Raw genomic sequence first — 26196 nt, forward strand, 5'->3', positions numbered from 1 at the left:
TCACCGCTCACCTCGGGTCGGTGCCTGTTCCCCGGCATTCCGTACCCCGGCCCCTATGGGGAAAAAGACACTAGCATTAGAACATTAATGCATGGACATAAGGGGAACCACTTATAGAAAAACTTACCTGGAAGCCAAGCAAGTTTGGTTCTCACCCATCCAAAAATCCAGTGACGTAACTGGATACCAACGCGCCCCTGCATCAGAAGCAGGATGGAGAGCTCGTCCTTCCAGACCCTAAGGTGAGACGCTACGGGGAAGCACAGAAGGGTTTTGAGGAGGGTGAGAGGGGTAAGTGGGAGGCCGATTGCATTATCCCGCAGACAGTTAACCCCCTATTCTCACCTACAGAAGGATACTTCTGCGAGTCAGACAAGCCAGATCTGGGGCCCGGTCCAGTCCGTCTTCCGAACCCTGCGCATCACCTTAGACGAGGTCACAGCAGCGCGAACCAGGCCAGCGCCCCCGTGGGAGTCAGGTGAGCGTTACAGCTTTATGGCCTTGTGCCTTATTCATCACGCACTGCATGACCAGGGGGCCTTGTATCTGCGAAAAAAGCATACTCTTTGTGCCCCTGGTAGGGCATTGCACTCCGCTGGTCACCAACGTTTTTGGACCCCGGTTAAAAAAAAACACCGTTGGGGTCCAGGCATTCTCTTGTGTTAATGTTAATGTTAAAGGATATTTATACCGCGCACTATCATCACCGGAGTGGTCCCCTGGTGCTCTGGCGGCACTGAAAGAGGGAGGGGGGGGGTGAGTTAGTGGGGATAAGCTGGAAAAGTGCAAGAGAGCAGTGATTTGCTGTTGGCAGCCTCAGCCCGGTGGGTCCGTTGGTTGGGCTTGGGGTGTTTGCGGTCCGTAGTCGTCGTGTGCTGTTGTGCAAGTCTATGTGTGGTTTGTTTTGTTGTTGCAGTGTAGTGATGTTTGTGTGGATTGCTGCGTATTAGAGTTGTGGTTGTGTTTGGTTAGAGTTTGAGCAGTGAATGCAGAGAGAAGAGATTGTTAGTGTATTGGTTAGTTGGCCTTTCAGTCCTTGCAATTGTGTCTAGGTGTGATGTTTGCTATCATTCACTATTCCTTCTGAGTGTGTGGCGCTTGCTAATTTCAAAATTCTGTCTAGATGTGAGGAAGGCTAGTGATTATGATTGTCATCATTCACAGTTTCATCTAAGTGTGGCGCATGCTAGCATTCATAGTCCGGACTAGATGCGGCGCAGACTAAATTCAAGAATTTCCATGTAAGTGTGACACATGCTAAAATTCATAAACATGTCTAGATGTGAAGCAGGATTAAGTCAAGAATTCCATCTAAGTGTGGTACATGCTAACATCAAATAATCCTTTCTAGATGTGACACAGGCTAAAGTCATGAGTTCCATCTGAGTGTGGTACATGCTAACATTAAATAATCCTGTCTAGATGTGACACAGGCTAAAGTCATGAGTTCCATCTAAGTGTGGTACATGCTAAGATTAACAATCCTGTCTAGATGTGACGCAGAATTAAGTCAAGAATTCCATCTAAGTGTGGTACATGGCAACATACATAGTCCTGTCTAGATTTGACACAAGGTAAAATTGAGAATTCCATCTAAGTGTCGTACATTCTAACATTAACAATCCTGTCTATATGTAACGCAGGCTAAAGTCATGAGTTCCATCAAAGTGTGATACATGCTAACATTAACAATCCTGTCTAGATGTGACGCAGAATTAAGTCAAGAATTCCATCTATGTGTGGTACATGTTAACATGCATAGTCCTGTCTAGATTTGATGCATGGTAAAATTGAGAATTCCATCTAAGTGTGATACATGCTAACATTAACAATCCTGTCTAGATTTGACACAAGCTAAAATTGAGAATTCCATCTAAGTGTGGTACATGCTAACATTGCCAAGTAGTTGGGTTAGTATGTAATGCAGGCAACATTTACAGTCTAGTCAGTATTGAGTAGATTTAGGTTGGTGGTCATAAATCTCTAAGTATGCGTGGTGTGAGGCTATGGAAATACATAAAAACGAAAGGTAAGCTAGAGTGGCAAGGGCTTTTTGGAGTAGAGTAATTGCTCTACACCCAAGCCGTGCCACACTTACAATTTTTACTGGTGTCTGTTGACTTCTGCCTTCATTGGCTTCCCCTGCTGAAACCTGCAGACACATCTTGGAGCTGCAAATGTCGGAGCGCCCTTTGCCTTGGGGCCCTTAGCCACAGGGGCTGCCGGGCAGAGGGCTGCCCTGAGAGGGTTTGTGATATGTGGCCAAGAGACCAATCAGGGTGCCGGGGGGAGGGCTGGGAGGCAGGATTGGGCTGGAGAAGGAGGGGGGAAGGAGGAAGGGGACTGGAGCGCTGAGCGTGCTAAAAAGCCATTTTCAAAACACTTTTACAGTATTTAAGTAGTTGTGGGGCCATCTGGGGGCAAACTCACCGTGGGCAGCCTCCTGGTGAGTGATGGTGGTGGCGAGGATGCCACGCTCGCTGAGTTTGTTTCCTTTTTTTTTCTCATTTCCTGGGCTAGGAGACCAATTAGGGTGCCGGGGGAGGGCTGGGAGGTGGGATTGGGCTGGGGAAGGAGGGGGGAAGGAGGAAGGGGACTGGAGCGCCGAGCGCGCTAAAAAGCCATTTTCAAAACACTTTTACGGTGTTTTAAGTAGTTGTGGGGCCATCTGGGGCCAAACTCACCGTGGGCAGCCTCCTGGAGAGTGATCCACGGCTTTGGAAACCCCCTGCCCCTGATTCTGAGACTCAGTGACAACTGTTTTAAATGTTGCAAGGCTCTAAAAACTATTATATACCCCCATTGAGCAGTAGGATTCATTTTGTCATTTTCTGTTACTCTCTCTGATTACCCATGTGGGGTCCTGTAACAGCACCAAGACGCCTCCGGGTAATATCGGCACTATACTAAGCTTTGATAACATAACATAACATTGATGCTTCAACAGCCTCAGAGCCTCTGAACCAATGGCAGCCTTCAGAATGGATCATGTTTAAGCTGCATGGAAATCCTTGACCTCTTGTACATCTAAATTCTCCTCAAATAGTTTCTTTCACAGCCCCTACCTTATGCTGTACCGAGAACGGTGGGGACAGCATGACAGCCAAATTCATAACTCACCGAGTAATTGTGCCCCTTCTCTCCTCGTCTGCAATGCTCACAGCTGTAGCACTGCAGCCCATCCCCCCTCTAGTAGATACTCTTCATCCTTGGGGTAAAGGGACCCTAAACTTTACTAAATGTATCTATGTATCTATTTTCATTAGTCCTCTGACAAACACACTCGCAGGATAGTACTTGTCTCAGTTGGCTGGGAGACAAAACACTTAGGATTGCATTTTGTGTATATTTCCTCTTGGCAACTATACATGATACAGTGTATTTTATCTTTCTGCTCACTCTCTCTCATTTCAATCCAAAATGTCCCTTACTGCTGTGAAGGACTGTCATGCCAAGCCTGGTGAATATTTCAACTGAGCAGACATGGAGACTGCAGAACATCAAGGCTGGCACATGGGGGCTGGAGGGGTAAGGATCCTGAGTCTATGCAACTTGAATTAAGGGGGAATTACGGCTCCTGACCACCCTTGATGCCCCTTGAGGGCGGAGCGACTATACGGCAAGCCTAGCAAGAACGTGTGCATCAAGGAAAGCCCTGCATGGGCTGGTGGCAGTTTTCTAGCCCCCCCCTCCCCCGGTCGTGATGAAGACTGGAGGAAAGTCATCGGCGGATTGGCTATAGAAGCAGAGAGAGGCGAGAGTTTGGTGAGCGGAGACAGACTATGGTTGAAGTGAGCGGGAACTGTCGGGAGCGGCGTTCACTAACTTTTCATTTTTACTGTTAACAGTTCCGCTACTTTTTGCAACCCTGTTCACCTTTCCGGAACTGTTTTGTGAAGTTAAAGCACTCTTCTGCACTTGTTTACTCTATGGCAGTTACAGCTAATCTGAAATATGCTTCAACTAACCAGCATGGCTGCAAGACTTGAAAAATGTGTTGCACGCTGCTCCTTAATGCCTACTCTGCCCCCCTGATGGGGGTCACAGTTCCACTACTATTTTTGGTACACTTCTACTTATGTCTACCACTGGAGAAGGAGCAGAATGCCTGTGCAACCATCACAGGACATTCAAGATGTGCCACAAGTGTCTCGCACGTAGGTGAACCCACGTGGAAACATAAACAAGAACACAACACACCCTGAACACCAAGCGATGCAGAGAGCCACAGTGTACAATAATGTAGCATAGAGGGAGGTCATACACAACGAGGGCCACTGTCTTACGTCCGTAATGTCCGTAATACATTCGCCACCACACGCACCTACGCATGCTTGACTACACATGTTCCATGAATATTACATGGGTCATTACAATCTCAACATTTGAGCTGATGTGCAGGTGACGCAGCGAAATGTGTAAAATCTGTCTGTGAGGAGTGCAGAAACCGGCCTATTTCAAAGTATCCAAAAAGGAACCTCGTCTGAGGGGGAATGAACAAGCACTCTCAAACCCAGCAGAATGTGTGCTCATGTGATCAGTTGTGGACTAGACATGAGGTACATTTCTGCTGCGTCATCAATATATAGGCTGCTTAGGCCCGCCTTGCAGATACTTTAATCTCTGAAAAGTAATGCAGAAAGTGAGGCGAGACAATGAGGGAGCAACATTGAGTGGCAAGAGAGAGGGTGCGACATTGAGGGAGCAATGGAGGAATGCAGAAGTGAGGATCTAATGGGGAAGAAAGGATTGTAGGGAGGCAAGAGGGTGAGGGGTGGACAGAAAGAGGAGGAGAATAGCTCAGGAGGCTAGCTCAGGGGCAATGTGCTTGGCTTGGAGCAACCCGGGTTCGATCCCCGGTCCTGCTTAGAAACCTCTGGGCATTAAGTGTGTTATAAAAATCCAATTATAAAAAAATATGATTATATGTAAAGCAAGAGGGATGATGAAGTAAGTAAAGGGGAGAGGAAAGAGAGCAAGGGGGTGAGATAAAGTCAGGAAGGTGTGGTGAGGGAGAGGGAGATAGCTAAAGAATGGAAAAGATAAGGGAAGAAAGGGTTGGCATGAGGCAAGGCATGGCGGGCTGGAAAGAGAGATGGCAAGATGAGGCAAGAAAAACAGGGAGGGAGAAGGGAGGATCGTGCAGGAGATGCGAGGAAAGAATTGGACGAGGTGAAAGGGTGAGAGAGAAGAAGGGAGAAGTCAGGCTAGGGAAGGCGGAGTGAAGAGCGTGTGGAGGAAAGACGCAGAGAGGAAGGGACATAGAAGTGGTTGAAGAAAGACGTTACAAGAATGGTGGAATGGTAGAAGCAGACAGGAGGGGTGGGGGAGGGAATAAACTACCTAGCGGGAGGAGGGGAGGAAGGAAAGCCAACTGGAGCTGGAAGCTAAGGGAGATTAGAGGAGGAGTGGGAGGAAGCACAAAGGCAGCGCGGACCGAGTGAGTGATGGTGATTAAACGGCAGTGAGCGCAAAGGAAAGGAACCAATCAATAGATGGATGGGAGCCGGGTGCGAAGGAAGGGCGGGCGCATGGGCGACTGAAGGGGGCGGGGATAACAGGGTTTACAGCACATGGTGAGTCAGACAGATGACAAGCAGAGCGGCCTATAATGAGTCCGATTAGCTCCTCTCCTCCCCCTGGGGCTTGTCCCCTACAAAATTAAAGGCGCAGCGCAGAGTCCGTCTAGAAAAATCATGACTCAAAGACAGCTGTCCACTCCAGGGCCCTGGCGCAGATGACCTCATGCGGGGGCGAGGGTGTGAGGGCCTTGAACTTTTAACTGGGGGTAGGGCCCCATAGTGGGGATCCGAGAACGGCCAGGGGAGCGTGAGACTCTTTTAAATGGGAAAACTGCATCCTACAGAAAATGTAAGCAGTTCAGGTAGATGGGGGAGACCGCGACAGTATGCTTACTCAAGGGTTTGGGGGCGGACGGGGGCTCAGAATAAACACAGTTGGAGATCACTACATTCGAAAATATATAGTGTGCATTTATCGCAGGGAAAAATAAGAGCGGCGTGTGAAAGTCAATCACCCACAAACACCACACAAAGAGCACCTCGGAGCACTCCGGAAATGCACATTGTAGGCAGGCACTCAGACTCAACATATTGGACAAATGCTAATAATAATAATGGGTTTCTTATATAGTGCTTCATGCCTGCATCATTCCACTTCTAAGCGCCGTACTAGCAGGTCTTATTGTTAGTCACTCTAATTGTATTTAATGTCTGAGCAGTCTTGGGAGGGTGGAGGGGCAAGTCGGCCCTGCCCAAGATTTGCCCTTGCAAAGGGCAGACCAGCATGGCCTTACATGGGGTGTAAGATGTTCTAAATAATCAAACTGGAAACGTAGGGAGGCCTAGATACTTTTCCAGGGTCTCATAGGAAATGGATGCCGCGCAGTCGGAAATAAGCGTGCGCCAAGGGAGGGTCAGTGGCCTAATGGGAGTGCTGAGGTCAAAAGTCGCCCCAGCGTAGGATGCGGCGGGAGACAAAGGCAAGCGTCTGCTGCAACAGGGGCCGGCGCGCTGACCTGCCACCGCCGCGAGAGAGACACAGGGTGGCCAAACCATTGCCGAGGCGAGCCCCCTCACTTATCCGCGCATGCATGCAATGCTGGGCGACAGAAACGTGGCTCGTTTTAACACTAGACATTGGAGTCTGGGGTAGTAGCTGCACAGGAATACGCATCTGCCACGTGGCACCGCAAGTAAACAACACACCAGCCCAGATACGCTCACGTTTGCACCAGATCACGCTGCAAACTGTGCGCTGTGAGGTCCTCATTGTCCCGCCCCACGTCCCCACGGCCCCCGAGGGAGGCAGTTTCACATCCACTCAGGAACGGCCACAACGCAGGGAATGTTCAAAAGTAAAAGCTATTACCATTGGCGCGTTGGTGAGCTGCGAGGCAGTGGGAAAGATGGCAGCCCTCGCGAGCCAGAGGGCTCATTGTTGGGGTTATTGAACACGTTTTATGAACCTGTTACTGTCCCTTAGGATGCCACCGGTAATTACTTCAATGTTTTAAAAAGAAAATACTTCATGAGAGTGCCTTTTTAATACTTACCTCTGTGGTGGCTTTGAGGCTCATGTGACACTAGCTCAGTTACTAGATACGGGGCCTGGATTCAACATATAGACTGAGTCCATAGGGCCACTCTGACACTCGGACTATGAGGGGTCTGGCAGTATTACCCCCAGAAATCCTAATTAGCAGTACTGCAGGTGCTATTCTGAGGGGTCCCCTACAGAGTGCGTCTTAACAGCTGCCAGAATCCTTTTGGTGTATGCAATATTTCTAAAAGCCTGCATTCAGTATTTCTGAAATTCCACATATCCACGGGAAATCGCTGTTGGAGGGAGGGGCACACACGCATGGGGGAGCAGAGGCTAACAACGGTGCTGACACATGGTGAGCAATGTACAGAAGGGTCAGCAATGACCTGCAGGTGCATTGCTGATCCATGTCTTACGCTGTGGGGTGTCAGCATCTTTCGCCCTGAAAGGGCATGGGGTGATTTAGTGCACAGTAAAGTAATAGGCAAAATGGGAAGCAGAAAGTGAGAAATTAAGGGTAGGATCAGGAGCACGAGTGGCGAGTAGATTATTAAGAAGAGAAATGAAGCGAGTACGAGGAGAAAGGGAAGTAATGGGAGATGGAGAGTGCAGCTTCTGAACATGGAATAAGGCAGGTCGCAAGACGAGCGAAGGAAGCAAAGAGCAGCAAGATCAGCTGGGAGCAGGATTTCAGCCTGCGCCGTTCAAGCTCCCAAAGAGAATTGCGAGAAACCCCCAAACCAACCAAGATGGATGGGGTCAACACGACAGAGCAAAAAAAAAAAAAAAAAACAGGGGAGTGAACATGAAGGAAGGAAGCCAGGAAAGAAGACACGGGAGCAGAGGAAGACTCAGGGGTGGGGAGGAGGAAAGGAACATCAGCAAGCGCTTGAGAATGATATACGTCTCCTGCAGTAAATAAAGGGTCAAAAAGAAGTTGGTCATGATGCAAAAAAGAAGAGGAGGAAGAAGAAGCAGGCAAGGAAGTGAGGGGAGGACTTTCGTATTGCTCCTCACGATCCAGATCAGTTACGCTAACACCACGGCATGCTGGGCAAAGAGATAATCTCCCGGTGCTGCCCAGCCGCGATGTATAGCATTACGCTTGTTGTGCTAATGTCCCGCCTGCCCTATTTTAGTATCATTTACACAAGGTTCTGGAGTAAAACACATTGCAGGTCTTGCTGCGTTGAAATCCCTGCATTGGCTTCTAGCAGAGCACGGTTGGGTTTCAAAATCCTATGCCTGGTGCATGGTTCCGTGGGCATGCGTCTGGCTACCTCATCAGACTGTTCTTCACTCACCAACCAGAAAGACACAGCAGACTGGCAGCCCAAAGCGTGCTCTTGTTTCAGTATGCCAAGTACAACCATTTTGGCACTAGGACACTGCACACTCAAGGCACAACCCTCTGGAAAACTAATCCTCATGTCCTCCACATGGCCACCACGTGCAGTCCTCCAGAGGTCTAAAACCCAACATTTCTGGCCCAACTTGGCCTGCATCTGCTCTTTTTTTTTAAATTTTATTTATTTATTTATTTATTTATTTATTTATTTATTTATACAGCTATATAGTTTACAGATACATTTTTAGCCAAACCAATCATAAGACAAACTGCACATGCCGATGAGCCAGATCATACACAAAGCAGGTAAGGACTTCACCAGTTCTCGGGTGCTCTTCACCAGGAACTGCCCCTTTGCTTCTCCCACTTGTGTCTCTCCCTTCAGGCCCAAGAGCTTTGAAGCAGACTCGGCGACATGGCCATTATCCAAGCATGAAGAGGCCAGGTATTGAACACATGTTGAGACCAAGTTGTAACGGTTCCATGTGTTAATATCCCCGTAAAAATATCGCCATACAAAAATATCGCCATATTTTTGCAGCGACATTAAGGCATGGAACGTGCAGGGGATGGCGCTGCAAGCTTGCATTATTTTTAAAGGAGCGGGAGGCACCCCCGCGACCCCCGCTCCCAAAAACCCCCAAAATGATCCCCCCAAAAATAACGGCTATGGCCGTTCCAGATGACCGTATATACAGTGATATTTTTGGTGGGAATAATATGTAGTGATGCCGTTGTGACCTCAGTCATGTAAGATTGGGTATGCACTATATGTGAGGACTACGGGGAAGAAGCGAGATTCCTCTACCAGTGCTGTACCAGCTCTGAAGACATTACCTAGCTCTGTCAATCCATCAGAGCGCAGAAGGGTTCAAGACTCGCTGTTAACGTATAATATAAGAAAGGTATGTGCGTGCCTTACCTGCTTGGTTTGTGGTGATGTTCACCGTCACATGCTGCGGAGGGAACGGGCTCTTGTTGGACACCCCGTTGACGGCGTGTATCTCAAAGGTGTACGGCATGTGAGCCCAAAGGCTGCTGATGAACACCCGGCCTTCAGCCAGGCCCAACTGGCGTGGCACAAACTCCACATTGTCGTCACAGCGTGAGCAGCTGCGCCGGTCCGAGCGGCACTTCTTGCAGATAATGTTGTACGTGACGTCCTCACGGCCACCTGTTTCCCGCGGCGGATGCCACTCGAGGGTGATGGATGTCTCGTTGACAATGGAAATGACATTCCGTGGGCCCGAGGGAACACCTGATGGCAGAAAAGAGGAAGTGTTAAACATTGCCCAGTTGTCCTTCACATGACTGCATAGCTAATGAGGTTAAATAACAGGCACTCTCTGGGGCATGGCTGACCTTCCCCATGTCTTGCTTAAATGCAGGGCACAGGTCGAGGGACCATGCAGGTGGGCGTGTCTGCCCAGTTTGCTGTCCCTCATGTTTGTTCTTGGAATTTCAAAAAATAATTACCCAATGCCTCAACTTGAAGTGTGCAGTGCCGCGACCGGGATTCGAACCCCGGTCGTCCGACTAGACACTTAACCATAACACCACGAGTCGCCTATCACTGAGCAATATCATATTTCATGTTGACGTCTTGCTACACGGCACGTTTTGTTGGGGTTTCTTGGATCTAAAAGGCACGTACATTTTACAATGAACAACCAGCAATGCAATAAGAACATATAGTGTATTGGCAAATGTTTATTTGTCCCGTGCACTGTCTTCAACTCTGAAAGACAAGTCGAACGAAATGTGCATCTTTTGCTTGCGGAAATCATCACTTCCTATGATGTCACTTCCCAATGGCTGCGTCAGAGACCCCCGCCCCCCTGAAATGATTACATGCAATGATCTTGGAGCACCGTGTGTACCTTGCAAAGAGCAACAGGAGTGTAGCTATTCTCATGCCTGTGCACACATGTCTCCCACACACGTTATGCTCCCTACCAACATTCCTGCTACACATGAATGCCCCCATTACGTGTACATTGGAAGGGGGACCACTATTACGGACTGCATCATGCGAGTAGGCCGAATTGGATTTTATTTTTATTTATGTTTTAATGATTGTAACATATAAGGCACCCGTCAGGCTTTATATGCCCACACAATTCTCATTTGGTTAAAACACAAAACCAGCAGGAATTATTTCAATATACATAGAATTTCCGTTACCATATCCCAAAATGTGGTTAAGGGGTATATATATATATATATATAAAAGGCAAATATCACCACCCTTCGCATGGGATTGCGTAGGACAGAACACCGATTTGCGCAGCTCCGGTGAGGGTGATTAGAATAAGGGATAAGGAGAGTCAATGAACCAGAAGGGGAGCCTCCACAATGGAATGAAAGCAACACGTGCCCTGCACATTAAGTACAGCAGGGGCTGTAGCACAGACACTTTACACTGGTGCAAGTGTAACTTTGCAAGAAATTAGCCCTACGATAATGTTGGCCTAATGCAAAAATGCAATGAAACAATCTGTTTTTGCTTTGTGGCATGTTTTGCCCTAGTGCTAATACCATGCACAATTGCACTTGCACCAGTGCAAACATCTGTATTCTGTCCCCAGTGAGAGTAACTCAGGTTGAAAACAGCGGAACGCAAAGCAGTAGAGACCCTGTGCTGTCATGGACACAAACAATACCTTTGATAATGACTCGCCAAGAAATAGAAGATGGTTGCTCTTATGTGGCCTTCCGGATGATTTCGACTACAACAACCATGATTCTTCACCACTGAAAATGCTGACTAAGGCTGATGAAAGTTGAAGTCCAAAATACCCAAAGGGCCACATTATGATTAAGCCTTCAGTAGGGGGAGCCTCAAGCAGCAGACAGTGAGAAAGGATTTCATTGACAGCAAAGACCTAAGACTCTCTGCAGTGAAGCAGGGGCGTGTCCAGGGAGTGGCCTGGGCTGGCACCTGCTACTCCTGGAATCTGATTGGCCACCTCAGGTGCCACCCCATGATCCTAAACTAAGATCTTTATGTGTGTGTCGGCTCGTACTTCATGCCACCCCTACATAAATCAGTGCCCCACTTGGGCCACCCGAGTCAAAAGAGCCTGGACACGCCCCTGCAGTGAAGAAAACGGGCTAACCAAGAGAGTAACAAAAACCCCAGGAAAGCATGAGGCCATCGTGCCATGCTGCCTTTCCCAAAACAGGGGGCTTATTCTGCATTAGAGGTGTCCTGTAAATAAGTTCTAGCCAGTGTGTCACCCAAACGTCCTAGCCTGTGATGTCAGATCCTGTGATGTCACTTCCCTTGCCAACACTTGCGTCAGGGGTTGCATCGTACGATTCAGCCTCCGTGTTGAACAACTCACATACAACTTCACACCTATTCACTGCTTTTTGTGGCGGCCTGTGCATTTTCACATTAGTTTGACCCCATTTCAGCAGCAGCACTTACAGTTAAGGTGCTGTTCAATAGATATTGGCATAAACTGGCACCAGATGCTGCACATTTCTATATGTTTGATACAAAATAAAGTAATTGCAGCATACATAGCTGCAGCAGACTTCTTTATCAAAGCTACCATGTGATCCCGTGTAAACGTGGCTCCTTGGGGATGTCCTGGGTTTTCACTTTCCATCCTGGGACTTGCAGGACCCACAACTTCAAGTATGCAACAGTGAAGGCAAGGGCCAGGACTTACATTACTCAAGGGGGCTCATTTTCCCCCTAGGCGTGAATTGCCTGGAGGGCACCTCTTTGTGCAAACAGGTCAGGTCCTCTCAATGCAAAAAGTCACCATTTGCACTACAAGGTGGCAAAAAACCTGCTCCTTTATCTTTTTTAAAAGGAATATATTTCATGAAAGTGAGAACCTTAGCGCTAATGATTGGGTTTCTGGTCCTTTATGTTAAAATCCAAGGTTGCCATTATAACATGGCTGACAAGACCATCTCCAGAAGAGATAACTAAAACACTGCCCATTGCAGCAGGGGTACATTCAGCGCAGCCATAAAATGCAATCTGCCACTTTACCGCCAGTGGCATAGTTATCACCAGCAATTCCCATCAGAGAACAAAATACCGCCAGACACTACTGGAAATGACAGTCCAAGTAATGATTCACGTTTAGCTAGTGCTACAAATCTTAAATTCACAACCAGCTCCAGCAATGTGGAACATGTGCTTTGCGTGACCAGTGCACACAAGTGACAAAAAGCAGTGCAGGGGGTCCTGGACCTGGTTACCCCCTGCAGCATTTAGCGCCTGTCCTTATTATATGCTGCTAGCAGTAGCGTACGTTATGTCCTCATTCTTTTGTGCTGCGCCAAATCAGCACTGTACTTGTATCATATTACATCGGTGGCATAAGTAGCCGTCAGCCACGCAAGCCGTGCCTTAGTCTCCTGGAGGAAAGAGATTGAGCAAAGGGAAGGCCAGATAATAGCAACGCCACGGCTATTAACATAAAGCTGCACGGTAATTTCAGAATAGTGGTAATCTACCGTCTGTGGTATTTATCACATAATTGGTTTCCAAGGCATGTTTGGTGAGTTCTTACATGCTAGTGATTCGTGCTAGGCTTTCTTTTTTTTCTGATTGATTGCTTTGGTTTGATGTATTTTATTTCTGTGTTGCCTTTAACTGGTCGTTAAAATAAGAGACGTTCATATGGACGGGCCTTATGTGCTTGTTCATTTACCTGTGTTTGGCTGTCAGTATTGGGTAAGAGAGAACCGCCTCCACGATTCTGATGAATATAGAGGCGAGCAGCAGCAGCATCAGGAGGCCTGGAGGGATGCAGGCGGCAGCAGAGCCAATAGGAATGCAGCATACCCAGCAGACAAAGAGGAGAGCTCAACAAAGGCACTTAAAAGCGCAGCAGCCAAGGGCATGATGCACGAGGTCACTTTACTATCGCTTCCCAAATACTGACACTTACGTACATTCCAAACCTGGGCTGCTGTGTTTTCATTCAAACAATGATGTTTCCTGACCAAAGAAATGTATTATATATATATATATATATATATATATATATATATATATATATATATATATATATATATATATATATATATATATATATATCGGCTTATCATTTCATTTCAAAAAAGCATTTTTTTTAAAAAATGTATTTAATCAAATCTTGAGTAGACAAGGTACTGGTTTGAAAGATTCAACCATGTTTTTTATTATTTTTTTAAAAATGTGCTTTTATACAAAATGTTTGTTTTAGTGGACACATAATAGAATGAAATGTTTAGGTTAAATGGTTATGAATCGATATTCCCCAATTCGCCAGCATACGAAATTAAGATCCCAAAACAGCAATTTTGCTTTTACAGCAAATTAAATCTGGAAGGTAAGCCAAGCCCCCTCAACACAGCAGAGGCCAACATATACAGTTCTGCAGCTCTCTCTCTCTCTCTTTCTCTCTCGCTCCCATTCTCTCTCTCCCTCTCTCTCTCTCTCTCTCTTCTCTCTCTCTCCATCTCTCTCTCTCTCTCCTTCTCTCTCTCTCTCTCTCTCTCTTCTCTCTCTCTCTCCATCTCTCCCTCCCTCTCTCTCTCGCTCTCTCTCTCTATCTCTCTCCCTCTCTCCATCTCTTTCTCTCTCTCTCCTCTCTCTCTCTCTCTCTCTCTCTCTCTCTATCTCTCCCTCTCTCTCTCGCTGTCTAGCTCTCTTTGCCTCTGTCTCTCTATTTGGCCTGAGTAATAGCCACTTTACCTGATAGGAAAGACCAACTTAAATAAGCAAGTGCATTCATTAGCTTCTCACTAGAGGGGCCCACCTCAAGGGACTAGGAGTCCATGCATGTTCGGCCATCAGCCTCTCACTATCCCCATTCAATCTTTGGCCTCTCTTTGAATAGTTCCTTCGAAGAAGTGAGTGGTAAGTTAAGAGTCCACGCCCTTCCAATTAATGGCCTTGTAGCAGTGAGATCAAAGTTAATTCATCAAGACTACCACATGAATTGTCAATCTCTAAAAGGTTCACCGCTAAGGTGCAGATTGGAGTTAATTATTTTTTATTTGAGTGTTCATTCTGAAAGGCAATGTATCTTCCTCATGATCATCACACCATGTTTTCTTCTGAAGTAAAATACCCCTTTCTTCTAAGGCATCTATTTCAATGCATTTTATATGATATAAGGAATAACAAGGATTGGCAATGCCAACAGTTTGAGTATTTCTGTAAGGATGGGAAAGGCACTTCTCAGGCACTGCCGTAGTGGTATTAATTGGCCATTGATGGTAGCAGGTGCAAAATGGTGCGAGTACCTGGGCATCTAATAACAGTGTTTGGCAAATGCCTAATACGTATACTAAAGCCAAAACTGTTGGCTTTGCTAAAGCTTGTTTGTAACAGGACTTCCGTGAACGGCACGCGTAGTACTTATAAATGGAGTGGTTGAACGCAGACCTAGTTAGGACATTTGTATTACACCAGTAGTGAGTTTACATCCCCAATTAAGTCATTAACTCTCTGAAGACTGCTCTGAAAAAACACTGGCAGGGACTTCAAGTGCAAAGTTTGATGCTCGATTAAAGTGAGCTCAAAGAATTCCCATGAGGAGGTGTTTTGGGCAGTTGGACAGTGGAACTAGGTAGGAATGGCTATAGTGATTAGCATAGCCATGGGCAGTCAATGGGTGGACAAACAACCAAACAACAACACGGAGCTGTGTGTCACTCCTCATATGGCCTCTCTGCCTATCTGCAATCTAAGGCAATAGTTTCAGCTTATAGGTGGAGCAAGTGCTACCTAATAGCCCAAGCTAAAAAGGGTATGCAATCAAGAGGAATAATTCAATTGAAAGGCAGGTCTTGCAGCGGGATCAGAAAAGCTGGAGACCCTATGTGTGTCTGCGCTGGTAAGGAATGTAGCGAGACCCACATCTCTGGTGCAACACAAAAAAATGCTTTAGCTTCAAGTGAAAGCTTACAGACACGCAGAGTCGGACTGGACCCTCGGCCTTTCGTCCCTGGGGAGTGGGGGCCGGTTTCTGGCCATGCCTGGGCCGGTTTGGGGAAAAAAATATAATATATTCTTTTCTTTCAAAAAGCCTTTCATTCTTCTAAGGTCGATAAACGATTACCAACACAGGTTGGGTGATATTGTATGTATATTTGTTCTATAAAAAAGAGCTTAAGCGTAAGTACTACACAATACCATATTATCATTTGGCCTTGGACGTCTGCTTGGATTCACAGTAATTTGACAATATGGATCTATACACACAGATATTAATGATACATATGTTGGGTGATCCATTCTTGTATAAAATGTATATCACATTAGTGAAATCGTAACCATATTTTTCGTAGTGTACTTAGGACAATGCCATTTGATGCCACTTCCTGTTTTGTCAAGGGGTGAAAGGTCGTGTTTCATCGCTTCCCAGGATGTCACTTTGGGGTGGGGTCAAATGACATCACTCGGTGATGTCATCAGATGCCAAGGGAGGGGTGGGCCACCTTTTCTTTGGTGACCGGACCTATTTCTTGTCGCAGTCCGAGTCTGCACACACGCAATGCACTAGTGAACCTAAAGACACATTAAATACAGGGGCTTAGGACCACATCCATTCTCAAGGTTCATTATGACCAGTTTGAATGTAAAGCAGAAGATCACAGGAAAGTATTGCAGATGGCATAGAATGAGGAAGACACATTTGCAAAGAGGCTCGCAGTGCGTTCTGGACACGGCCTTATGCATTGGTTCCAGCCCCCTTTACACACAGAAAAGGGACTTTACATATAGGGCTCTGCAGCATTCTCCATGGATCAACGCCGCTGAGAGGGGGAGCAGAGGTCAACATCCCCAGGTATTAGATCAAAGGGATGAGAAGGCAGTATGGGTCTTTCTATGCAAAATGATGAATCCTAGGCTGTGTGGTACCCCAGAGAGCTGCGGCTTAATCCTTTTCCTATGCCAAGTGATGCAGCCTGTGGGCCCAGCTAGAGGTCAAAATGCTGTGAGAATTGTCCCCACTGCAAAACATCGTCTGGCCTGACCGGCTCATGCAACAATCGTCTGTGAGCAGAGGCTTTCTCCTGTAGCTGGCTTCCCGCGTGGGCCCGCAGCAGGTCTCACAGTCTGCAGGGAGGCACTGTGCCGTTCTGCGGAACCGTGGTGTCCACATTTCTTTTCCACCTCATTTCAAAATTACAGATCAGCTCATTAAACCCTCTGATGGCGCAAAGCCTGGGCGAATAAACATTAATTACCAGCAAAGGGATATGGAACCGGAATACCTGGGGAACCTTAGGAGACGCCAAAGAAACAGGGAATCAAGGGAATAACCAATCACGTGCTAGGGAATAACCTATCAGGACAGTTAGTGAATGAACAGGGCAAACACAAACTCTATATGAACACCTAGCGCCCTACAGGAAGGGTTACTGCCAATGCTACGGGCCGGCAAGTAGAGAGAAGACGGAATGCGACAAAGACCAATCCAAGGGTTCACAGTGGGACCATAGTCGAGACTCTGGGAAGAACAATAACCCCAAACTTTGAGACCTAAGACTTTGGCCCAAGGGCGACGGCCCATGGTTGGAGGGTAAGAATAGCCCAAGACGTGGGGGACGGAGTAGTTGCTGATTGTTTCAGGGTCTTGCTACAGAATATCTATGTCATACTTGTTCTCTAAGCAAGAGAAGAGAAATACTTGCTGATAACAGATGGCCAAGAAGCATGCTGTGCACTATACGCCTAAGACTGTGAGGTTAAGAAGAGAGATGAGCCTTTAGCACCTTTGGAGGGGGAACCAGCCAATCAGGAGGCTGGAAACACGGGCTGAATCTGCCGATCTAGCCCACATTCTAAGCCGTCTAGTGGTGGTTCCCCCTTAAGCCATCTTCCCCCACTTACCTCAGCTGAGGCTTCCTCTCTGCTCGGCTTTTTCAGTTGCCATGGAAGGGGAAGAGAGACTCTGTAAGGAGCTCTGCCTTCCGATTCCATGGCGACCATCTTGGTATAGTATTTTCTTACCCTGAAAGGGACGCCGCAAGACACCCCATTGGCAGAAAGAAAATACTTTCCTGCAAGCTCCTCCCCAGCCCCTGGGACAGGTGCTAATGGCATTAAGGACCCGTTCCAAGGGCCGGAACATGCGGAAATGACCCGGGGCCCTTGAGCTGCCAAACCTTTACCACTGATTCCAGCCCTTGGAATCTTGAGGGGGTAAGTCATCCCAAAGTTATTGAGTGAGTTATTCAGTGAGTTATCCCGACCCGATACTCTTAGCGCTGTATTCGATATTGTGTCTAAAGTGATTCCCCCAAAACCAATAAGAGTTCATTCATTCACCATCCTGACAATGTCGATATAGGATTTGTTGAACCATACATTAGTGACCTGTTCTGTTGGGCCTCTGTCACAGCTGTTATTTTATCTTTAAGACATCGAGAATGGATTAGCTCCTGCTGACTATTATTCATATTTTAAAGAAATCCTTCAAACAAGTGGATGGAAGACGTATGTTAGAACTGTTTTTGCAATCCTTTATCACTCTGTGGGACTGGGGGAAGTGGGTTAGTAATCAAGCCACGTATATCTAAAGGCTACGGATGTCTGTGGAAATGAGTTACAAGCCCATGTGTTCTCCAATCGATGGACGTGTGGCTGAAAGCATGCAGATGCAAGCTGAGGATTGCACACAGAGGGGCAGCCAGGGACGTCATTTAGGGGATGCCAGATGTCGCAACTGCGACCTCTGAGGTCTCCCTTGTGACATTTGTGACATCTGTAGTCTCCCTTGCGACCTCTTAAAAAAAAAAAAGACTTTTTTTTAAAAACATTTTTTTTTTTTTTGTAATGCAAGCTCCTGGGCTGTGGCTCTTTACTTCTGGGGTGGTTGGCTTTCTTGTTCAGGCCCCTTGAAAAAAAGAATAAAAATAAAAACAGGAGTGCCACAAGTCTGACACTTTCAGCACTGACCCTAAATAAAAAAAGAATAAAGGATAGGAATACAAATAATGTGTCTTTCTGGAATTCTATAGAATATTTGCTAGGCTCATTAAATGTTTATTTCAGGCACACTTCAGGGGGTGAGTCACTGATTTAGTCTGCTCTTAAACGCCTCACTCAGCCTTTTATCCTTCTGAGGTCGATAAATGAGTACCAACACAGGTTCGGTGATACTGGGTGTATATTTTGTCTATATAAAGCGCTTAAGCATAAGTGCTATATAATAACACATCATTATAATTTGGTCATGGACGTCTGCTTGCATTCACAGTAATTTTGGTAATATGGGCCTTCACACACTGATCTTAATGATACACATGGCGATCCATTCCTGTATGAAATGTACATCACATAGTGATATCATAGCTATATTTTTCGTAGTGTACAATGCTATGTGATGTCACTTTCAGTTTTGTCAACGGGTGAAATGTCGTGTTCGATCGCTACCCGCGATATCACTTCGGGGCGGGGTCAAATGCCATCACTTCCTGTGATGTCATCAGGGGGTCAAGGGTCGTGTGATGTCACTTCAGCTACCTCTGGCATTTTGGTGAAATGACGTCCCTGGGGGCAGCACACTAACACAAGGAATGGCGAAAAGATGTTGCCCCTGTACCAACAGAGATAGACGGTGGTGTATGGAGCAAGCCAACGGATAGATCGTGAGTAGAAGCCATTGCTGGAGGACAGAGAGCCATTCACAACATTCTAAAACAGGACATATTCTACTGCAGTCAGATACGTCATTATCTTAGTCCAAGAGCCATAAATACATTTTGTCACACCCGCCGCACCAAGGATGATGGCTGTTTTCCTTTTAGAAGGTGGTGCCTCTACCCGTGCTGGCGTTTCCCTCAGTGAATGTCTAGGAAGAGGGAACGGGCCCCATATCCGCAGAGAGACACCAACAGCATTGCATTCAGTGAAACCATCCAAGGCATGGCAGCCGCCATTTTGGTCTGAATGTGTTGTGGCAGAGGACCTGCCACCCAGAAATGCGTGTCTGCTGTGGGCATGCGCTCCTGGTCACCATAGCAGTACAGTTTATTGTCAATGCATCAAAATAAATTGATGCATCGACAAACCAATGCATCGAAAAAGATGCATCAACATTAAAAGCTTCGACAGACCATCTTTTACAAGTAAAAGTGCCTTTCCATCAAAACCAGTCCAACGAAAATATAAATGGACTGGTTTCAATGGAAATGCACTTTTACATGTAAAAGATAGCATTTTTTGTAATGTTAAAACGTTACATTGAGCTGGCCAGTGCTGAAATGTCGGCACTGGCCAGCTCTGTGTAACATTTTAATGGTTTTTTTTTGTATATTGGGGGGGTTCACCCCCAGTCCCTCCAAGCCATGCTCCCCCCACATCCCCCAACCCCAACCCTAACCCTAACCTAACCCTTAATCTAACCCTAGCCCCAACCCTAACACTAATGTAAACCTTAATCTAACCCTATCCCCAACCCTAACCCCTAACCCTAATGTAACCCTTAATCTAACCCTAGCCCCAACCCTAACCCTAATGTAACCCTTTATCTAACCCTAGCCCCAACCATAACCCTAACCCTATCCCTAGCCCCAACCCTAACCCTAATGTAACCCTTAATCTAACCCTATCCCAACCCTAACCCCTAACCCTAATGTAACCCTTAATCTAACCCTAGCCCCAACCCTAACCCTAATGTAACTCTTAATGTAACCCTAGCCCCAACCCTAACCCTAATGTAACCCTTAATCTAACCCTAGCCCCAACCCTAACCCCTGACCCTAATGTAATCCTTAATCTAACCCTAGCCCCAACCCTAACCCTAACGTAACCCTGAATCTTACCCTAGCCCCAACCTTAACCCTAATGTAACTCTTAATGTAACCCTAGCCCCAACCCTAAAACACTAAAATATCTCTCCAATACCTGGTCTATTCTTGAGATGTGAAAAACGTCAAGAAATTATACATTTTGCAACCAGTGTGTGGCTGCCGCAGCTTCTTTACACAGACAAAGGAAATTAAATGTAGGCAGTGAGGTCTTGCAGACCTCATCCCCACCCTCTTCCAATTGCAAAGATGGGTTTGGATGCCTGGAATCTACCTGTTTCTTCCATGTTGCCAGACTAACTCCCTAGACATAGCGTAAAAAGGGACGGGGCCAACCTTTTCCAGGCAACTGGGATCTGAGCTATGGATCCATAATGGTTCCTGATGAGAGCCAAAGACAGGGATTAGAGGAAAGGCCAGCCTGTCAAATTCCAGGCAAAGAAGGCACACTCAGTGAGTAAAAAAGTACATCTCAACGATACATTTTATCATCCAATCGGCAATATGGGAGACGCTAGATTGCAGCCAATGGAGACCAGCACTGCTGGATTTATTCGAGTTACGCAATGAGACGTGTTTGCAGTAAAGCGTTATACATGAAGAAGTGGGAAGATCCAAAGCTGCATGCATGAAACAGGTGCTTTTTCAAATGGGCTGCAGATATTACACATGGTTTTAATATTCTGCATGATTTGCAGGTGTGCATTTTTATGGATTTTTTACAATCAATCTGCAGAATTGTGATGACGATGGGGCACACCAACACTGAGAGTGCAGCTGGCAAGAGAGTTTCATTAGTGGATGGCGTCCATTTTATAGCACCTAGCAGCCGTGAACTGTGATTGCAGGGGTCTTCAGAAGGCCAGGCGAGACTCAGTTTCACACAGATAGATAATGAGCAGTGAGTTCCAAAGGCAGGGCGCTTGGGCAGGACAGGAGACACCTGGTGGAAGCCGATCTCATAAAGGCTGCTCCGGTGCAGGCCAAACGAATTGTGAGGATCGAAAGGGCCGACGTAACGTCTAATGTAACGAAAACAAAAAAATACAGATGTTTTCTTTTTTTAATTGGGTGGGTGGGGGTTCCACCCACCGGCCTCCTTCATTTATATTTTAAACCACACCCCCCTTCTGACCCATTTGAATCCCTTACCACACCCTCATATATAATTAAATGTCAGTATTTTTTCAGTAAAATTTACCTCAGCAAATTTGTTTTGGTAAAATGACTGGGTACCACACCGTCTAGTGTGTAAAACGCGAGCTCTTTAGTTATGGCATGCCAATGCACGGCACCTGGCACCTGGTTTAACTTTAACACCAGACAAAGGCACCTGGTAGCATTCTGGATTACCAGTAGATGGTCATAAGAGACATCAGTGCAGGCACATTTAGATGCCTATGTTACAGCGGAGTTAGCACAGAACTGATACACATGGAATTAGGAATAGAATATGTTTCCCAATGTTGGCACTATACCCCTCAGTTTTTATGGGTTGCAACAGGGTCAAATCCAGCAGCACACCTCACACAAAATACCCGTAATGAGATAATTAGGAAATGTGTTGAAAACTATGCACTGGCCACTGTATGTGAGGAATCTTTTAACTACCTTAGAATGCACACACTATTTTGGAGCTAAACATAATTTAGGATCAACATCCTGATCACCAGTCTCGGTGATACCCTAAGCATCACAGATCAGGCACTGGCATGTCTCACCTGCTTCTTATCTGATGGGCCCTCCCAGGTAGAATTCAGGCCCTTTCTCTCCTATACGACTCTCTCTACCTGTGGTGTCCCCAAGGATCTAACCTTTCCCCCTGATTCTTCAATATCTACATGGCCCTCTTGGCCCACAGGATCTCTACCTTTAGCTGTAACTTTCAGTGTTATGCGAATGACACGCATCTCTGTTTAGGACTACCCTCGGCCTGCTCCTCCTCCTCGCTCATACCTTACTGTCTATCCACAATTCAGGCTTGGGGTGTGCTGTTAACATTCTATGCCTGAATGCCAGTAAGACAGAGATCGCCCTCATTGGGACCCATACTCCTGCTTTCCCACTTTCTCAATGGCTTGCCTCCCTTGGCCCTGCGCCCTCACCGACCAATGAGGCAAAAAATCTTGGGGTCATCTTCGATTCCACTCTCTCCTTCTCTTCTCAAATCTCAGCCATCTCCAAAATGTTCAACTACCATCTGCACCTCCTCAGAGGTATGTATTCTACCTTTTCTCACTTTCCTCCAGAGGCTCATCACCTCAAAAGCCCTGGTTCTCTCTAGGCTGGACTATTGCAATTGCCTCTTTCTCAATCTTCCAATTTCTACTCTCCGTCCTCTATAACTCATCCAGAACAGAACTGCCAGACTTATCCTTGGCCTCACGCCCTAGGACTGCATCTGTCCAGGGTTGGAATTCCTCCACTGGCTCCCCATGGCTGCAAGGATCATGTTCAAGACCCTCACCATTATCCACAACGCATTCTGGGGCCGGGACCTGCACTGTCTACAACACTCTATTCCTAAATATTCTCCCTCTAGAGTCCTCCGCTCACCCGCATCCAACTCTCTGGGATGAGCCGTTTTCACAAACAGAGATTTGGGGGTAGATCCTTATCCTATGCAGGTGCTTCCCCTGGAACAGCCTCCCTGCCTCTCCCTCCATCTTGAGCCGGAGCATCTTAAGTTCCGGAAACTCCTCAAGACCTTCATTTTCTCTTCCTCCTTCTCTCTCCCTCTCCCCTGCTAACCTCCTTTCTTTTCTCTCCACCCTCCTTCTTCCCCTCAACTCTGTTCAGTTTTTGCTGACTGGTTGCCTGGTTCACCTCCAGAGCCTACAGGTCCCAGGCTCCCCCACCAGTCTTTTGCACTTGCCTCCGGGCCGCTGCACTTTGTTCAACATTACTGCACTTTCAGCTTACACTCCTTGAGTGGGGCAACCTCTCTCCACTTAACGCAGGGCTCTGCTGGCCTGGACTCTTTGTTTCTCTCCCCACAACCCCTGTCTCTGCACCTCTGTCTGTATGCATGCATAACCTAAATGTACTAAGACCAGTTTGTTTCTCTGTCCTGCTACTCTCCCTCCTCCGTTTTCCACCCCTCCCTCCCGAGCTTGGTCTCAACTGTAGCATTTCAAGCACTTGCACTAGGAGAAATGTCATCAGGCCTAGTGTGCTAGTTTTTCTGTTTTTAATCATTCAGAATCTTCAAGGCCTAAGAATAATTACTGTATTTCCTTGTTACCTTCCCTCCTTGAACTGCTCTGAAGCATTTCACCTGTGTATAAGCGCTATATGAATAAACAATAAATAAATAAATAAATACATTTGATAAATTGCTTTTAAAGGAAGTAATCCAAGAGAGACTGCCTTGGCGTGCCTCGTGGCCATATGGGATACATGTATGATTATGCTCTATCTGCCCCTAAAGCAGGAGCTGGGCTGGCAATCCTACATGCATCATTTGGAAAGCCAGCCTTACTGCTACAATAACACGCAGTGATTGGGAATGCAAACAATGAATCATTTGGCATTATAATAAATGTAGGTATGTTATGTTCCGACACTTACATACTGAGCCAAATCATCACAGGAATTGTCTCATAGCACCTGGACCTTTTTGAAAAGCAATGAACTCTGCCCCTGGCAGGGGTCTCCAGACCATAGTCTGAATGAACCCTGGGCATGTAGATACCATGTTGCCATTCCAGTCCTATCCACAGCTGATTCACGTTTTGGACATTCCTGTTCTTATATATGCTAATGATGGCTCGCAGGTCATCTCTGCTGACCATCTGAATCATATGGGTCTGGGTGGTGGGCTTTGGATCTGAATGTACGCCCTTTAAGAAAGAAAACAATAGAAGGATTGAGAACTAGCATAGGAAGAGGTCTTAAGGATATTGGAAATAAATCAGCCAAGGGAAATATCTCTGGGTTGGGTGATGCTAAAGAACTTTCAAGTCATGAAAAAAATGCTGTCATTTCCTTAATCAGCCACCTACCTTGATCCCCAAGAGAAATGTACACCAGCTGTTGAATTTTACAAATAAATGTATGTTGTTCATTGCAACAGTAACCAGGTCCCATAATCATTGCTCCCTTTAATTATTAGTGTGGAAATTGTTAGCTTTTGTGCGCACATTATTTTTCATGTGTGTAACTCTGAGGCGTAACCAGGATTGTCTAACAAGTGGGGCCTGAAGCTAATGTAGTTGGGCCCACCCCAGTGACGTTAACATCTGTAAATGCCCACACAGCGCTGCTAAGTGGGCATTTACAGATTTTGGGTGGGGTTTGCCCACTCAGGCCATACCCTGTCTATGCCTCTGGTGCAAGTGAATATCGAGGTAAGCCACTTTGTGAGCATGCATACTTTGTGAGCTACCCAACCAAGAGTTGGAGAAAGAGTTCCCCCTTAATAACCATCAGAATTAAAATCCTTAACATGTGACAGTTCATCAACCAGTTCAGACTTCAAGATAAGCCATAGTACCTACCAAAAGTACTCCTGTGCAGAGAAAAAAAACATGTATGCACAAAAAAAGCTTTGTATGATCAGGATACACAATAGGTTTAGTTGTGACTATTCATTTGTCAAAACTCCTCGGAGACAATGCGAAAGTGTTTAATGCAATTCAGGGAAAGAAACCACTCCTGTTTATTAAACACAAAAAAATATTGCTTATCACTGATGTGGCTGTCAAAACATTCAGATAGGATACAATTTTAGCAAATGGAATAATGGCATCTAGAAGGAATGTGTCAGAAAACATATCAATAGGACTTCATGTGCCTTTTTAATGAAGAAATTCAAGGCCCAGGAGAACATGCCTCATCATTTGTGTAAGGGTGATAATTGCATCAGAATATCCGCACCACATTACGTTGCCTTGTGAGTCGTGACAAAATTTACTCAAAACAAGCCTTACAGCTAAGAGCCATATACCCCATTACTTTTATCTTTAAAAACAGGAAAAGGTGCCCAACAAAAATTTGAATGCCTGTTCATAGCTGCGCCTACCCCTCTTCTTCTAGCCATAAAGCTAAACTGATATTTTTTGAATCTGTGACCAGCAGAGCTCTAGCAAAGGTAGATACTCTGATATCACTGACCGATCTCAAGAGCAATTTAAAGGGGACAGAACTTTTTTTTAAGAAACAAGAAATATCCCTATTGGCAAACAGAATTACTTTCCTGCTCCATGAAAAGTCATTTGATTCAAATTAAGGAGTAAAATCATATCAATGCCTTGCTTGTAAGTAATCCTGACATAGGTGAAATGACAGGGCACATAATACAGCATACAGTTTTGGCCACCCTTGCTCACCATAGCCCAGATACAATTCAACAAGAGCCTTACTGTGGAGGAGCCCTTTGAAGAAAATCTCATATATTTAGTTTATGACAATAGCAACAAGCTCACAGGTACAACAGATTGAGTGCCTTCTTCTTTAACGAGAGACCCTTCTTCTTAAATTCGCTGTTATCAGTTGAACAAGACGCATGGGGATGCTAGTGGTATGATATGCAACCATGTTAATATATTGAAACACCCTCATCAGCTGAGGATAGAAAGAAACAGAAGGTGCAGTTTCCTAAACTGTTACTGGAATTTAATATCCTTTAGGAAACAAACACATTTCCTTCACTTTACTATTCTGCCAAAACATCTGATTTTAGTATTTGCAAGTTGTTGAGTTACTTTTCACCCCGAAATAGTGTTTTTATGTGCCCTTTGTGATGATTCACAGGATCTCGTTACTTCACCCCAGGTGGAGCCCTTCCCTTTGAGGTTAGGGAGGAGAGGCAACTGTCCCGTAGTGTGGAAGAATACGGGACCTCACAGGGAGGGACTCTCCGCCTAGGGATACCGGCTCCTGTTCCCTGATGACACTACTGTCTGTTATGGTAATGTCTCTTCAGTCTTTGGTCTGCAAAATAAAATAACCCAGACGAAGAAGAGCCAAAGAAACCTGCAGAATAACACCAGGCTTCCTTACCA

At 46.1% G+C, this 26196-nt stretch overlaps 1 protein-coding gene across 2 annotated transcripts in view; it reads right to left on the reverse strand.

The window, feature by feature from the left end:
* EPHB1 (EPH receptor B1) overlaps positions 1–26196 on the reverse strand; it is a 1076389-nt gene that overhangs the window by 347809 nt on the left and 702384 nt on the right. For both annotated transcript variants that reach the window (XM_069618048.1, XM_069618049.1), the window contains exon 5: positions 9336–9671. In XM_069618048.1, coding sequence (XP_069474149.1) covers positions 9336–9671 — 336 coding nt within the window. The remainder of the gene's footprint in view (positions 1–9335; positions 9672–26196) is intronic.

Source organism: Ambystoma mexicanum, chromosome 10 (genome assembly GCF_040938575.1).
Source record: "Ambystoma mexicanum isolate Mex_15411 chromosome 10, UKY_AmexF1_1, whole genome shotgun sequence".
Lineage (NCBI taxonomy): Eukaryota > Metazoa > Chordata > Amphibia > Caudata > Ambystomatidae > Ambystoma > Ambystoma mexicanum.